Source organism: Chrysochloris asiatica, unplaced genomic scaffold, assembly GCF_000296735.1.
Source record: "Chrysochloris asiatica unplaced genomic scaffold, ChrAsi1.0 scaffold00027, whole genome shotgun sequence".
In the NCBI taxonomy this organism is placed as follows: Eukaryota; Metazoa; Chordata; class Mammalia; order Afrosoricida; family Chrysochloridae; genus Chrysochloris; species Chrysochloris asiatica.
The window spans coordinates 7,589,753-7,607,030 of NW_006408545.1; the positions used below are offsets into that span (position 1 = coordinate 7,589,753).

A 17,278-nucleotide genomic window follows, 5' to 3' on the forward strand; every position below is an offset into this window, starting at 1 on the left:
GATAATCTAGGTCAGTGGTTAGTATTTTTTGACCTCAGTACTTGACAATAAAAACTGAAGTTACCAAAATATTTGGGTGAACTTACAATATTTATATTAGACATTAAACAAGATACCTTTAAAACATAAGACTACATTAATATTCCATAGCTGTAGCTATTGTAACAGTGATGTAATTACATGTCATTTAGTCGCTGGAAAATCTATATGCATATAGTAATTCTAATGAAATTCTAGGTTTAGCATTTTTAAGGAATTATCTATATATATAATTATATATAATTAGAATTTGAAATTCTAGGTTTAGCATTTTTAAGGAATTGCATATATATATATAATTATATATATATATAATCTAGGTTTAGCATTTTTAAGGAATTAAAATGCTAAACCTAGAATTTCATAATTAGAATTACTATATGCATATAGATTTTCCAGCAGCTAAACCCTGTACAGGATCGCTATGAGTCAGAACCAACTCCACAGCACATAACAACAAATCTATATGCCCTGGTGTGGCGCAATTAAGAACTAGTCTGCAAGATTGATTTGAACTGCAAAGCTGGTTCACATTCACCAGCAGCCTCAGAAATGCTAAGTTGTTGTTCATTGCTGTCGAGTTAGTTCAGACCCATAGCGACCCTGTATAGGATTTCTGAGGAGCAGCTGGTGAGCTTGAACCTTCAGACATATATAGCGACCTTACAGCAGAAATGCGATACAGGTCGCTATATACACGGTGTGGTGGTGTGCCGTGGAGTCAGTTCCGACTCATAGCGAGTCTGTATAGGGTCCACGGGAGTAGAAAGCCTCATCTTTCTCCCATGGAACAGCTTGTAGTTTTGAACCACTGACCTTGCGATTAGTAGCCCAACTCATAACCATTACTCTACCAGAGTGCCATATATAGCCCTCAAAACTAAGGCCCATTACTATCAAGTTGATTCATATTCAGTGACCCTGTATGGCAAAGTAATACTCCTTACTCTAGGACTGTAAGTTTACTGGAGCAGACAGCCCTATCACATACGTATGATGTGTGTTTTGAGTGTGTGTGTCAGTACCACATAAGACACTGGACTAATTTTTGTTAATCATCATCCTCATCCTCATCTTCATCTTCAGTTTCTTCATTTTTCTCAGCTGCAAGGATAGCAGCTTCTTGTGCAGCCCTGAAAACTTGTTCCTCTTCCACACTTGGGTCATCTATTTCTGTAATTTCTGGTCCACTGGGATACTCTTGATAAGCTGGTGGTGGAAGCGGTGGTGTATAGTTGTCTGGACTATATTTATGACCCCAGCCTATGTAGAAATTTTCAAACTTTCTATAAGTTAAAAAAATGTAGATGATCATTATACATGATATTGGATAAGAACAATTTACCCTTCTGTAAATAAAAAGTACTTCACATTTATTAATCTATTTTAAAAATCTCAAGGTGAAATATATCTCAATAACTCTTGACCACAGTTTGTTCCAAACTACTTTCGTTGAGAAAAGCATGTGAACAGACCCTGTTAAAACGTGCCCTGCATCTAGTCACAAAAAAAGGCCTTTTGATCATTAATTTGTAGGAAGAAAAAGGAAAGAGACAAAACAAGAATACTTAAGAACTCTTAAAAAGTCACTTCCACAGAGTTAAAAATAATTGAAAAGTTACTAACCTAGCAAACCCTTGTCTAGATTGTTAGGTACGACATGGAAGCAAAGATAAATAGGAGTTTATTTCCTAGGAAAGAGATCCAGGGCATTTGATGTCCTCTTGATGCTAATTCCCTTGAAAATGATAGCCTAAAGAATTCATATTTTAATTCTATTTTATGAAAATGTTTAACAAAATGACCTGAGATCTAAACTAATTTAAACACTTCTTAGTGTTACCTACACATATTCAATGAAAGAATGAATAAGTCAGTTATCCAAATAATCATACAGGAAAAAACTATATTAATTGGGCAATTCAGGTAAAAGGGTAGAAGTCTAAATTACCCAATTTCTTGAATTTGATGCTTTACCGTATAACATAAATACTATTTCGTTAAGCCTTAGGCCATACCTGACGTAGCAAAGAGGACAATGACAGCAGCTTAATATTCCTGTGCTAATTTATAATTTCCAGAGTTTAAATAGTTAATGACAATGGCTTTGTAAGTGAACAGATAAGTAAGTACTTACTTGCCATTAGAAAAGGCATATGCTCCAGGCCAAAGGTTAGATCGAAGAACTGCAATAGCATATTGAGGAATGAGATTTGAGGATAGCCGTGCTGTCCATGGAGGTATATTCTGAATCTCTAAAAACCAGAGAGAAGTTTAAAAGCATAATCATTAGACTGCTAACCATAAGGTTGCCAGTTTTAGTCCACCAGGAACTCTGAGGAGGAAAGATGAGGCTTTCTGCTCCCATAGAAATGTGTTGTTAAGTACCCTGTATAGGGTCTCCAAGGTTGAAATCTTTGTGGGAGCAGAAAGCCTTAACTTGCTCCTGTGGAGCAGCTGGTCAGTTAGAACCGTTGACCTGGTGACTCGAAGTCTAGTGTTTATCATATGGAGCCACCTTGGAAATCCTATATAGAGTTGTTATGAGACAGAACTGATTGGCTGGCACTCAACAACACCAACAACTCATAAACAAAGATCTAAATCAAGGATCTGTGTAGCAGAGAAGTTATTTTTATAAATCTTTAAAAAATGTATCCATATATAACACACATGATATAGAAAACTTAAAATACCAACAGCTTAATGTAAAATCAGGAGTATTATACCAGTATGTCATTGTTGTGGAACAATGAAATTTGAATGAGGGGAGTAATATTTGATAACTAGATGAAAGTTCAAACCTTTAATTATGAAAGCACATGAGTACTGTAAAACTGAGTAAGTCCACTGCCGTGGGGTTGACTGCAACATATACTGACCATATAGTGACTCTATAGGACCGAGTAGAACTACTCCATAGGGTTTTTGAAATGAAATCGTTACAGGTGACAGCCTTATCTTTCCCCTGCCGAGTGGCTATTGGTTTAAACCACTGTCCGTGCAGAGTTAAGTGCTTGGAGGCAAGCTAAAAGGTTGGCAGTTTGATCCCCCAGTTTGCTTCCTTAAAGATGTACAGCCTTGGTAAACCCTATGGGGCAGTTCTACTTTATTGGAATTCAACTCAACGTAAGTGAGTTTGGGTTTCGGTTTTATATAATTTCTGTGTCTGTATGTAATTAGTTATATAAAATCACCCAAATCTTCAGAAATTGGTGTCAAAAGTGGAGGCCCCACTTCCGGTTCTATGTAGTCAGGTTCTTCTCCTTTTTCCACTTCTTCTTTTTCTTCATCCTCTTCCTCTTCTTCTTCTTCACTTTTTTGGATGGGGTTGAACCAATTACAGCGACCCTGAGAATGAGTACGGCAACATTTAATTTTCAGTGAAGATACTAAAAGTCCATGATATCCATTTGGATTAAAAGCAATTACAAACATGAGTCAAACAAAGTCCCCACTGTGGGGAATTTAAACTTCATTCATTCAACACAAATTTACCAAGTGGTATTTCCATGCAGGTAAGTTCGTCAACTTCTTGAAGTTAAAAACCATGATTTTATATTTTCAAATTAGCAGGACCCTAATGAGAAAGTAATATACTTTGCTATTGTGTTATGTGGCACTGTAGTATAAGTATTCTCTTGCAAGGTCGGTTTGAACCACAAGGGTGATGGTTCAATTCATCAGTCATTCCTCAGAAACCTTACAGGGGTCACTATGGGTTGTAACCAACTCGATTGCACTTAGTAACAACAACAATGAGGGAGTTAAAATTATATTATATGGTTATGATTATTAATAGCAATAAAATAAAAACTTGGTAACAAGGCTAGGTATGTAGATTTGGGTGTTAATACATTTTCATTTAATTTTTTTTTCTTTTCTTTTGTTTTCATTTAATTATCTTTTATCTAGAGGTGTCCAACGGTACTCTTATCTAGATCAAGTATAATGAATTAATTTTTTTCTTAATCACTTAGCAAGACAATATAGCAGAGTGATTAATATATCTACGAACCTATGCCACCTGACCTCACGTCTGACCTTGCTACGCATATTAGCTATGCTTCTTTTATTTCCTAGACTCTGTGACTCAGATAACGTAATTTAAAGGTAATAATAGGACATCTTTCATAGGGTGGTTGTGAGAAATAAATGAAATAATACATCAAAGTACTAGCACAATACCTGTCACAATAGGTGTTATACAAGTGATATAGAGCACAGTTGGTTTTTTGTTATAAGCCTTTATTGTTCAGAGCATAAATGCTCCATTAGTGTCCATGGATTATAGAGATGTGAAACTAAAAAACCCAATGCCATCGAGTTTATTCTGACTCATAATAGAAATAAAAAACCACAAAAACTATGTCATAACACACACAAACTTTCTCTTTATGTCATGGTCAAATATTCCATAGAAGTAGATAAATTATTTTGCATTTGAAAGAACACCTGTTTGAAAATCTCTGGCCCGTACTACATGGTACTGTTTTTAAAGTCTTTTTCTTTGTCTAAAGTCTAACGGGCTTCAATTTATTTACCTTTGTACATTGTAGAGAGAATTTAATAAATATTTGCTGGTGTGAGAGTTGTAAAGCGCCTACCTGAGGGAGAATATATTGCACATGATGAACCCAATTGGAGAGGGATTCCACTAGGTCAAGCACTGAGATGCCTTCAAAATCGGGGTTTTCCTCAAAACTCTCTCGCCCACCTTCTACCTCTTCCTCCTCTTCGCCTTCTTCCTCTCCAAACTGATAGAATCCTAGAGGGCTGACTTGGGTCCCTGCAGAAATTCTAGCTATTTGTGCTCTTAAGTAATTGCTCTCATTTCCTGGGAAAGGTGGGTAACTTATGACAGGAGCGTCTAATCGTCCAGTAAAATATTTCTTGATTTTTCTTGCAGTAACAATTTGTACTGGTGTAACTGATGGTAACTTAACCCATGGTCTTCCAGGTTCACTGCAAACAAAATAGACGTATTTGTTGGCGCCTGTTCTGCTTTCTTCTTTTGGTACAGCCTGTGGAACCTTGTAAAAAGACTTTGGTAAATCATGTTCCTCATCTTCATCTGCTTCGCTTTCTCCATTATCCTTCTCTTCAGCTACATCTTCCTCTTCCACCTCCTCTTCATCTTCCCCCTCACGAAATTCCACCTCAGCTACAATGTAATTCATTTCCAGACCCAGGATCTTGCCCCAGAAACGACATTTGTGTATTGGGTGGGTGTCAGTCAGCTGCTTGAAGGCAAGGAATATGCGGTAAGTCTCATCTGTGCCCAAACAAACTCCAGCTTGTTCAAAATAGAAAGCTGACTCCATTACATTTGGAAGGGAGTTTTCTGCCTGAGAATACAAACACTGAGTTAGAAATGGTCCCTAACAGGACTGCTTTATTCCAGTTTCTGTTTTGCACTTCTTGATATAGCTCGACTTTCTGCCACTTCCACATTTCTATCAAGATATAAATTCATGAACTTCAGTTCCACTCTCATTATTATCAATGTAATTTCTACTATGGTATCTTATACTCTTTAATAACTATAGCAATTATCTTGTTATTTATATATATATTTAAGCATAAGGAATATAATAACCATTATTAATATTAACCATAAAATATCCTCTTTTTATAACAAAACACTTAACTTCTCTGTATTAACTCCCTTGTATATATGTAAAGATACACACACACAGTACATATGTATAGATACACACACACACTTGGCACATCTGTACCTATGAAGTCCTTGCATGTCCAAATGGTTAACAGGTTTGGCTATTCACTGAAAGAATGGTAGTTTGATTCTACCCAGAGAGAAACACTGAGAAGACAGGCCTGGTTTTATATATATATAATATATGGACCTCTGGTAGCATAGTGGTTACAAACGCAGCAAGGTCAGCAGTTTGAAACTACCAGCTGTTCTTTGGAAGAAAGATGAGGCTTTCTGCTCCCATAAAGATTTACAGCTTCGGAAACCCTGTACAGGGTCGCTATGAGTCAGAACCGACTCCATGGCACATAACAACAACCAACAACAAGAATATATATATATGTTTTAAAAAGCATTGAAAACCCTGTGGAGCACAATTCTATTCTGACACGTATGAGATTGCCACAAGCCAGAATTGACTCAAAGACAGCTGGATTTTTCAGGGCAGGCCTATATTTATATCTATATAGATATATGGTATCATAGTTCTTTTTTCTCTGTAATGCATATATATTTTTCTAAAGATATATGTCATACATATATGTATGTATGTAATAGTAGGTTAAATGAAACAATATGTGATGCTGTATGATAAGCACTCAACCACAAGGTTAGTTTGAACAACAAGGTTGGCAGTTCAAATCCGCCAGCCACTCCTTGGAAACCCTACACAGGGTTGCTATGAGACAGGGACTGACTCAATGGCACTTAACAACAACAACATAATTAGATAAATGTAGGATAAACATAGAATATATAAACGGAACGTGTAATAAAGTGCTCTGACATTAAAGACACAATGAAGTACTCAAGTGCGTGTCCTTATTTACAACACACAAATTTTAATTTTAAATAGGAAGAACATTTTAATCAATTCCATAAAAGAAGCATAGGGAAATGAACATGAAGAGTCTCAAGTTAACATTAAGGAAAAAAGTTATGGGAAAGTCAGAAATAACCTGAATTGAAGATGGGATCATTTGCAAAGCAAATTCTAGACTCTCAAGGTGGAGAAGTTGAATTTTTTTCCAAATGATTTGGCTTTATTTAGGTATAAATAAGCATAAATTCTTTGTCAGCTCTCAGCTCCTTAATATAGGATTGAAAACCTCCTTGTCAACCCTCAGCTCCTTGATGTAAGACTGTCATCCTCTTTGTCAGCTTTCAGATCCCTGATGTATGATTGTAGTAAACTTCTTTCCTCAGAATCTGCTGCACCACTCAATTCTTGAACTTATTTATCCTGCCCTCTAGAACTATTTCTTCTTAATCTTTTCACTTGGTTCCTTTTTTCTTAATTGACTCTTGGACGTGTTGTCTCCAAAATATCCTTTCCAAGCATATCTTAGTACCTTATGTTTCAAAGATTTCTACCACACCACAGCACTTTAGTGATGTTAAGTGCTGTTGAGTCAGTTCCCACCCAAAACGACACTGTATTGGGTTTCCAAGGAGCATCTGGTGAGCTTGAACCACCTGCCTTATGGTTCAAACCAACTTTGTAGTCCAGCTCATTAACCCACAGTGACACACCACTTCAGTGACATGTGGCTTTAAAACAATTTCTATCTTTAACTCTGATTTTTTTCTCCAACATTCCACACCTATATTTCCAGTTACATAAGAAGAATTTCAGTCTGAATATTCTCCAGATTCCTTGAGTTAAGACTGAACTCATACTTCTCTCAACATCTGTTCAATGTAAGCATATACCGTATACTTACAATGATATCACTATTTAGTCAGCTTCCTAAACTAGAAAGTATAGTCATCTTTGCTTCCCCTTATTCTCTTGACCTTTCATACATAATTATTTAGAGTCCTATTGGTTCTAACCAAAAGAACCAAACCCACTTCTGTTGAGTTGATTCTGATTCATAGCAACCCTATAAAACAGCCCCATAGGATTTCCAAAGTTATAAATTTTTACAGAAGCAACTGGCACATCTTCCTCCCTTGGAGCTGCTCGTGGTTTTGAACTGTTGACCTTTAGCAGTTGATCACTTTAACCTCTGTGCCAGTTGGGTTCCTCCTATTGGTTCTATCATCTAAAATTTTCTTGTCATTATCCTCAACTTCAACTCACACCTGCCATTCTAGTCCCCATCCTTATTGACTGTCTTGTTACAAAGACTTCTAATATTTTTCTTACTCACATTCTAAGTTTTTTTTTATTGTCCTCCATGCTACCACCAGAATTATCTTTCTAAATGAAAAGTCAGACCATATCATTCTCTATTAAAAATCTCATTTGGCTCCCCATTGTATACAAGAAAGGGCTTTCTTGTCAGTGCACAGAAGACCTGAATTTGGCTTTCATCACTTCGTTGTTGTTTAGTGCCATGGAGTCTATTCTGACTCACAGTGATCCTGTATAGGGTTTCCAAGGAGCAGTTGGTGGTCTTGAACCACCAGCCTTGTGGGTAGCAGTCCAATGCTTATCCTATAGTGCCACACCAGGATTTTATCACCTAGCTAGCTTCATTTTCTTCTCTCAGTCCCACATCACTCATTTCCAAAAGTTTAGGCTCCACCTTTACAAAGATTAATTAATATTTACCAACTTTTTATTGGTTACTTTGCTTAGAATTTTATTCTTTAAAGTTTTCACCTAGTGGACTCCTACTCATCCTTCATGATTTAAACGCAATATTACGATTATAAAACCTTTCCTAATTCCAAACAGCAGAGTTAGTTGCTCTGTTCTGTTTTACAGCTGTTGTGTAAACAAGGTGATATAAATACAACCAATCTTTAAGTTCTTAGTATGCATGTGTCAATCTTTCAAAATATGTCCATATGGGATTATCCCTGAGGCTTGGAAAGGTTTAGTTACTTGCTCAATGTGGCCAAAAAGAAAAACCCAAAGCAAAGAAATGAGTGTTAAAAAGTGAGGGTGACTGGAAAAGTTTGAGAGAGATTTAAGAAAAAATAAGATGTAAGTATTATTTTCAAAAATCACACCCACACTATTGAGAAAATTCTGACTCATGGTGACCCCATGTGTTTCAGAGTAGAACTGCACTCCGTAAGGTTTTCAATGGCTGTAATTTTATGGAATCCTGATGTGGCACTGTAGGATCATCACTGGACTGCAAATAACAAGGTTAACAGTTCTAACCCACCAGGTGCTCCTTGGAATCCCTATACAGAATCTCGGAGTCAGAGCACTTAACACTTAACAACACCAATAACAACAATCCTAAGGAAGTAATTTTCAAAGGCTTTCTTCTATAGAGCAATTGGATTGATCCCAACCACCAATCTTTTACTAAGTAGCTGAGTGCAAACTATATTAGAACGCTAGTAAAGACAGCTGGTATGAATTAAAAGCGCCTAATCTGAACTATTCAAATTTACAGAGTAACTTACTATTTCATCTTCCAGATCTTGGTCAGTGCCTTCCAAATTTCCCTGGAGAAAAAGAACCTTTTGTTTCTCTGCTATTTCATATGTTGGAAGCATCTCGTTCTCATTTTGGAGTGTATCTAATTTTTTACTAAAATGTGCCATCTTCACATCTTGGCTAATATTTTCAATGATTTCAACGGCATTTTCAGGACGCTCATTTAAGATCTTGGTCAGCACATTAGAAAGATGATCATATCTATCCCAAAAGAGAAAATTTCAGAGAATATCATGCCAAGATCATTTGAAGGAGTGTTTTTCTTTCAGTTAATTTTAGTTGGCTCTTAAGGAACTTCGACAACTTGAAGTTTTCAGAAATTTTAAGTGGATAAACATTTAGGATAAATTTCCCCACTGCCAGAAAGAACCTCTCTTAAAATAGGAAGTTCTTCGAATATGATGAATATTTTTTTAACATATTAAAAATATCTAAAGCAAGACATATTCTACATCAGCTTCATTTTCACAACTTAATTCTGAGGCAGAAATCTCTTAGTTATATATTTTAAAATAATTAATGCTAGTGTTCAATTTTTTGCCTTAACTTTTTTCTCATACTCCTTCTCTGCCCTCACCAAATCCAATTTGATGTTGGCTGGTTACACCTACTCTTACTGGACAAAGTGGGGAAAGAAAGGAATGAGCTAAGGGTTTCAACATCCCAGTCCAAGAGTGCACATCCGGGGCAAACAGGTTCTATGCCCAGTGCCACCAACAAAGAAGCAGTCTACACTGCAGAGACTGTGAGAAAATACAGTTCTGTTCTTTAAAGCCAACCACTTACAGTATTTGTGTTATAGTATTATAAAACAACTCTGACAGAATTTGTCCACTATCTGTCCAATGTGGAAACTTGCACTGATTGTCTGACTGGTGGAAATATATGTCCCCAACTTCATTTCTAATTTTTTTTTTTCTATTATACCTTCTGCCACAGTGAGGTAAATATAGTGAAAATAGTTTTTGTACAATTGCTAAATCCAACCTAGGTTTCTTTGCTCTATTCCTTGCTGTATCCCATCTCTGTTGTTGCTAAGTGCTGTTGAGTCAGTTCCAACTCATAGCGACCCTGTATGGGGTTTCTGAGGAGCATCTGGTGAGTTTTAACTGCTAACCTTTTGGTTCAAACCAACTTTGTGGTCCAGTGCTTTATCCTCCAGTACCACACCAGGACTCTGCCATAGCCCATATACAACAGTTATCTCAAGCAGTGACTTTAAACCCACTTCATCCTCAAGGTTGTGCCACTGAAGTCATTCCTAAAAACCAATTTTCCTCAGAATGGCTCTTTTTGAGATCACCGATATGCTGCTACATAACTGTCTGTAATATGTACTCCTACTTGCTTCTTCTACAACGGCATTAGGTTCTTCCTAGCAGATATTAGGATTTTATTTTTCATGTATCTCCTCCCTCATTATAAACAAAATATATTCTCAATAATTGCCTACTTTTCCATTTATTGACCCAAGATGCTATTTTATGTGTTTTAATGTCTACATTTATCAAATGGACTCAGTTGTTAGGTGCCATTGAGTTGGTTCTGACTTACAGTGGAGTTCTGGTTTGGTGCTGTGGGTTAATGCGCCAGACTGCAAAGCTGTTTGAACTGCAAAGTCAGCGGTTCAAGCTCACCAGTCACTCCTTGGAAACCCTATTCAGGGTCGCTATGGGTCAGAACCGAATCGACGGCACTTAACAACAACAACAACAATGTACATAAGAAGGAAACACTGCCCACTCCTGCACCATCTTCATAAGTGTTGCTATCACTTAAGGCCATTGTTACAGTCACAATATAAGTTCACCTCATTGAGAGTCTTCCTCATTAATGGGCTTTGTTGTTGTTTGTTTTTGTTAAATGCCATACTCAATTTTGACTCATAGTGACCCTGCATAGGATTTCTGAGGATCGACTCCTGTGTTTGAACCACCAATCTTGCAGTTACCAGTGGAATGCTTTATCCCACAGCACCACACCAGTGTAGATTATATGGGTAACTGATGTAAAGGGCAGCTAACAACTATAGTATACTTTGAGTATTGAATTCAACTCAACAGTACTAAAACACATGGAGAAGCTTCCAGACTGAAAACACTGTTGTAAGCAGTAGCTGGGTATGTAGTGGCAGCTAGAGTCTTTCATTTGATCTAATAAAGGTACTGTATGACATCAAATAAGGGACTTCTGGTGTGTTGCTGTAGGATCAGTAGTGGACTGTGACTCACAAGGTCGGCAGTTCAAATCCACCAGTTGTTCCTTGGAAACCCTATGAGTTGGAACTGACTTGATGGCATTCAACAAAATGTCTGATTTTAAGTTCTACTTTCCATGTTTCAATATACTGTTTACATGGACTTTACTCATAATTCTTCAAATCAAATATTGTATGTATATGTTTTTTTAAGGAAAACTACATATGGCTACCCAAAATGGAAGGTTTCAAAGTCAAGAAGTGACTGGTTTACAAGCTTTCAAGAGGGAATCTAGATCCAGAGGGTGTGGAGGAAGGTAGAATCTCCACTGAGTAGTATTCAATCTGTCTGGGCAGGGCTGATGAAAGGAAATGCAGATTGGTTTCTTGTGATACAATAGTGATTAATTGTTATCAGGATTATTTGTGAGGGCTGGAAATGTAAAGGTAGACATTTTGTAGCAAGGAAGGGAGTGATTAACTTTTCAGTCTAGGAGTGGAGCCCCTGGGACCATCAAGGGAGAAGAGCAGAGAGCAGGACCCAGAGAAGCAGCGATGCCAGAGATGGAGGCAGAGGAAATGATGTGAAGAGATAGACCCAGAGAGGGAGAGGGGCTGTGTGATGACGACCAGGGGGTGGGTGAGGGGAGCAGATTTGCAGAGTATACCCTTTGGTTGGTTGATGATGCATGGAGGTGATTGTAACCATGGCAATAAAACGATATATGATAGGATGAATGTAAAGCTAATGTTCTCCCGTAAACTATCACATAATTCACAACAAAACATTAAAAGAAGAAGAAGAAGAAGACCACATCTGAAAATGCCGTCATGTTAAATTATAAGTCATGTATATTATGTTTTAACTCATAGCTATATATATACATATATGTTTTAATTTGGAAGCATTAGTATTTAGTTTTAATAGAATGGCAGAAAAAATTAGAAGCAATTCTTTTCTGATGACTCTATTAAGTGATTAGAAAATGTTAGCTCCTGCATTTTAGTCAAACATTGCTATAATTACAATAAAATAACTTTCAGGGTAATAAAATAAATTCTGCATATAATCAGTGCTTAGCTGCAGTCTCTAAGTCCTAGAGTATAACAGCTATTATTTTGGAAAATATTAATTTACTACCTCAGAGAGCTAATATTTGGAAATAAAACAAGTTCTAGATATATAAGCATACAGGAAGAAAGCAAAAAGTCATTAAGAAAACAAGTAAGAAAGAGAAGATCAAAACTGATGTCAGAAGAGACTTTGAAACTTGTTCTCCAGCATAGAGATGCTAAAGCAAATGAAAGAAATGAGGAGGTCCAAGAGCTGAACAGAAAATTTCAAAGGTCAGCTCAAGAAAGAAGATAAAGCCAAATATTACAATAAAATGTACAAAGATCTGGAGTCAGAAAACTAAAAGGCAAGAACACGCTGAACATTTCTCAATCTGGGGGACCTGAACAAAAATTCAGCCTCAACTTGCATTATTGAAGGATTCTCTGGGCAAATTATTGAATGATGCAGAAAGCATCAAAAGAAGATGGAAACAATACACAGAGTCATTGTAACAAAAGGAAATGGTCAATGTTCAACTGTTTCAAGAGGTAGCATATTATCAAGAGCCAATGATACTGAAGGAAGAAGTCCAAGATGCATTGAAGGAATTGGCAAAGAACAAGGAACCAGGAATTGAAGGAATGAAAATTGAAATATTTCATGAAAGTGAGGTGGCACAGGAGGCACTGACTGACTCATCTATGCCAAGAAATTTGGAAGACAACTATCTGGCTGACTGATTGGAAGAGATCCATATTTGTGCCCATTCCAAAGAGAGGTGATCCAACAGATTGCGGAAATCATCAGACATTATCTTTGATATCCCATGTGAGTAAAGTTTTACTAAAGGTAGTACAGAAATGACTGCAAGCATCCATTGACAGAGACCATCCACAGGTTCAAGCCGGATTCAGAAGAGGATATGAAATGAGGGATATTATTGCTGATGTCAAACGGATCTTGGCTGAAAGCAGAGAACACCAGAAAGATGTTTACCTGTGCATTATTGACTAAACAAAGGCTTTCGATTGTGTGGATCATGACAAGCTATGGATAACAGTGTCAAGTATGACTTAATTGTGCTCCTGAAGAACCTGTACATAGACCAAGAGGCAGTTGTTCGAACAGAACATGGGAACACTGAATGGTTTAAAATTAGGAAAGGTGTGTGACAGGGTTGTATTCTTTCACCATAGGTATTTAATCTGTATGATGAGCAAATAATCCCAGAAGCTGGGTTATATGAAAAAAAACATGGCATCAGGACTGGAGGAAGACTCATTAACAACCTGCGATATGCAGATGATACAACCTTGCTTGCTGAAATTGAAGAGAACTTAAAATAGTTAATGATGAAGACCAAAGACCACAGCCTTTGGTGTGGATTGCATCTCAATGTAAAGAAAACAAAATCCCCACCAGCAGACCAATAAACAACATTCTCATCAATTGAGAAAAGATTGAAGTTGTCAAAAGACTTCATTTTTCTTGGATCAACCATCAACACTCAGTCAAGAAATCAAACAACATGTTGCATTAGGTAAATCTGCTGCTCAAGACCGTTTTAAAGTATTGAAGAGCAAAGATGTCAGCTTATGGATTAAGGTACACCCGACTCAAGCCAGGGTATTTTCAATAACCTCATATATATGCAAAAGTTGTACAGTGAAGAAGGAAAATCATAGAAGAATCGATGCATTGAATTATGGTATTGGAGGAGAATATTGAAAGTACTATGGTCTGCCAAAAGAACCAACAGATCTGTGTTTGAAGAAGTACAGCTAGAGTTTTCTTGGAGGCCAGGATGGCCAAACTTTGTCTCTCATACTTTGGACATATTGTCAGGAGGGACCAGTCGCTGGAGAAGGATATCATGTTTGATAAGGTGGAGAGGGTCAGAGAAAAAGAGGAAGACTCTCAGTGAGATGGATTGGCAATGTGGTATCAGTGGAGTCAAGCATGGCAACAATTGTGAGGTTAGCCCAGGACTGAGCAGTGTTTTGTTCTGTTGTGCATAGAGTCACCAGGAGTCCATACCGACTTGATGGCACCTGAGGATAACAGCAGCAGCAACAACAGATATGTATAACGTTATAAATGGCCTTCAGTATTATGATGCAAATGTACAGAATGTTATGATAGAGTTCCTGGAAGCAGGGTTTTGAAGACTGAAGGAGACTTGGGTAATAAGCCTTCTGGGCAGAGGAAACAACAAAGGAACTAAAGAGGCTCTCTAGCTGGAGCAAAGTGATGGTGCAGGAGTTAAGAGCTAGTGAATGCTGTGAGTTGGTGTAATCTTGAAAATAATTAGTTTTTCTGATAACTCAGTCCCCTCATTTAAAAACAAGTAGGTTGGATTAGATCTTTTCTTATAGTAGGGTCTCTTCTAGCCCTTAAATTCTGCGACCCTATGATTATGTTAGGAGCTTTGGTAGAGTAGTGGCTACGAGTCGGGTGCTTACCTCAAGGTCAGTAGTTGGAAACTATCAGTCATTCTGTGGGAGTTAGATGAGGTTTTCTGCTCCTATAAAGATTTACAATCTCAGATCGTTATGAGTCGGAACCAACTCCACGGCACACAACCCCCACTGTCACTTATTCTTGGAGGCCTGGTGTGGCACTATACGATCATGCACTGGACCTCAAGGTCGGTTTGAATCACAAGGTTGGTGGTTCACACTCAACGGCCTCTCCTAGCAAACCCTGTACTGGGTCACTATGAGTTGGAACTGACTCCACAGCACTGAACAATAACAACTTTTTCTTAACTGGAGAGTACGTCTCTCTTTAGAGGAACCCTGCAAGTAATAATCCATGCTGCAAACCGCAAGGTCAGAAGTTTGAAACTACCAGCTGTTCCATGGGAGAAAGATGAGGCCTTCTGCTCCCGTAAAGATTTACAGTCTCGGAAACCCTGTATAGGGGTTGGTATGAGTTGGAACCAAATCCAAGGCTCATAACAACAACAACAACCTGTCAGTAGATCTTCTTATCAATGTGCTATATTTATTTTCTGCTCTGATACAGAGCCCATTCTCAAAGTAATACAGATGGACGTTGATTAATCTAACTTTGTACCTCAAAAATGTGAACTATGAAAAGTGTTTTCCTTAAGTGCTAATGAAAGTAAAATGTATAATTAGTTATGCTCTGATTTAATAGTGAATCTTGCTATTAGTCAGCCCTGATGTGGTGCTGTGGGTTAATGCACTGGACTGCAAGGTTGGTTTGAACTGTGAGTTCGGTGGTTCAAGCTCACCAGCCATTCCTCGGAAACTCTAGACAGGGTCACTATGAGTTAGAACTGATTCAGTGGCATTTAACAACGATTAATCAGCCAGTAATGCTCCCCCACACTCACCATCCTCAAACAACCCTAAACGTGCATAAATAGAGCACTTAAAGTTTAACCATAGACTTTGAGCCCTAGTGTGGCACTGCAGGATAAGCATGGGACTACTACAAGTTCCATGGCTCAAACTCACCAACTACTCTTGGAAACCCTAAAATGGATCTCTATGAGTTGGAACAGACTTGATGGCACAAAACAACTACCTTAGACTTTATTACAATAGCATCAAAAACCTAGATTCAGAATTATTTATAAATTGATCACCTGAAAATGTTTCTCTGTTAATGTTTAAAAAAAAAATCAAGTGTAAGAAATCAGTAAGTTTTAAAATTGAAACTTTGTAACCATCTAGTGTAGTCCTGGGTTCTAGTGTGGCATTGTAAGATAAGCACTGGACCACAAGCTTGGTTTGAACCACAAAGTTTGCACGTCAAATCTACCATCTGCTCCTTGGAAACCCAATACAGGGTCCCGGTGAGTTGGAACCAACTCCATGGCACACCACCATTCCATTCCATGATTATGTTACCTGGAAACAAGAATCTCCAGAAACGTTCACTCAGTCATGAGTTCTAAAATTAAAGCAATCATGGAATGGTCAGAACATGCCTGGATCAGTGCACTCTAAGATTCATCTGTATTAAACAGTCTATTCGGAGTGACCTGTAATACTCCAGGTTTATCCAGGACTGAGAGGTTTATTCCTGGGATGAAGGATGTTTAGTGTAAAATCAGGATATTGTTGTTGTTGTTAAAGACCATTGAGTAGATCCCACTCATAGTAACCATGCATAGGGTTTCTGAGGGGCAGCTGATGTGTTTGAACCACAGACCTTCCTTATTCTACAATGCCACACCAGAACCCCAGTATCAGGGTGTTACTGTTCTTGTTAAGCACCGTCGAGTCAGTATAGCCAACTTGTATTGGGTTTCTGAAGAGTGACTGGTGAGCTTGAACTGCCAACCTTGTGGTTCAAATCAACGTTGCAGTCCAGCACATTAACCCACAGTGCCACACCGGTTGCTCCAGTATTAGTCTGTGTGGGAACACAAACCCAAGACATGCAAAGACTAGGATGTTTAGACTGGAGATATGAACTCCCTTTCACTTTTTACAATCACCTTGGGGTGACACTTGGACTTCACTATCCTTATAGTCTTTTCCAAGTCGTTTGTTGTTGTTAAGTGCCTTTGAGTCAGTTCTGATCTATAGGGACCCTGTATAGGGTTTCCAAGGAGTGGAGGGTGAAATTGAACCGTCGACCTTGCATTTCAAACAAACCTTGCAGTTCACTGCACTAGCCCACACCACCACACTAAGACTCCCTTTCCAAGTCTGAGACCCTATAATTCCTAGGTTTTATTTCTATTTGTCGAAGGGACTTTATGGTATAGTGGTATAAGATAAGCACTGGATTGCAAATCACAAGGTCTGCAGTTCAAATCCACTAGCTGCTCTTTGGAAACCCTGTATAGAGTTGTTATGAATTGGAACCAACTCAATGGCA

General features: G+C 37.9%; 1 protein-coding gene across 2 annotated transcripts in view; it reads right to left on the minus strand.

Moving 5' to 3' along the window:
- Positions 1–1,048: 1,048 nt before the first annotated feature.
- Positions 1,049–17,278, minus strand: part of RSPH4A (radial spoke head 4 homolog A (Chlamydomonas)) — a 17,281-nt gene continuing 1,051 nt past the window's right edge. The window contains exons 2-6 of one of the 2 annotated variants that reach the window (XM_006839904.1): positions 9,131–9,365; positions 4,647–5,387; positions 3,237–3,390; positions 2,177–2,294; positions 1,049–1,325 (exon numbers count right to left, since the gene is read on the minus strand). In XM_006839904.1, the coding sequence (XP_006839967.1) occupies positions 1,091–1,325; positions 2,177–2,294; positions 3,237–3,390; positions 4,647–5,387; positions 9,131–9,365 (1,483 nt within the window). In that variant the 3' untranslated portion in view covers positions 1,049–1,090. The remainder of the gene's footprint in view (positions 1,326–2,176; positions 2,295–3,236; positions 3,391–4,646; positions 5,388–9,130; positions 9,366–17,278) is intronic. The other variant, XM_006839905.1, reaches the window with a different exon arrangement.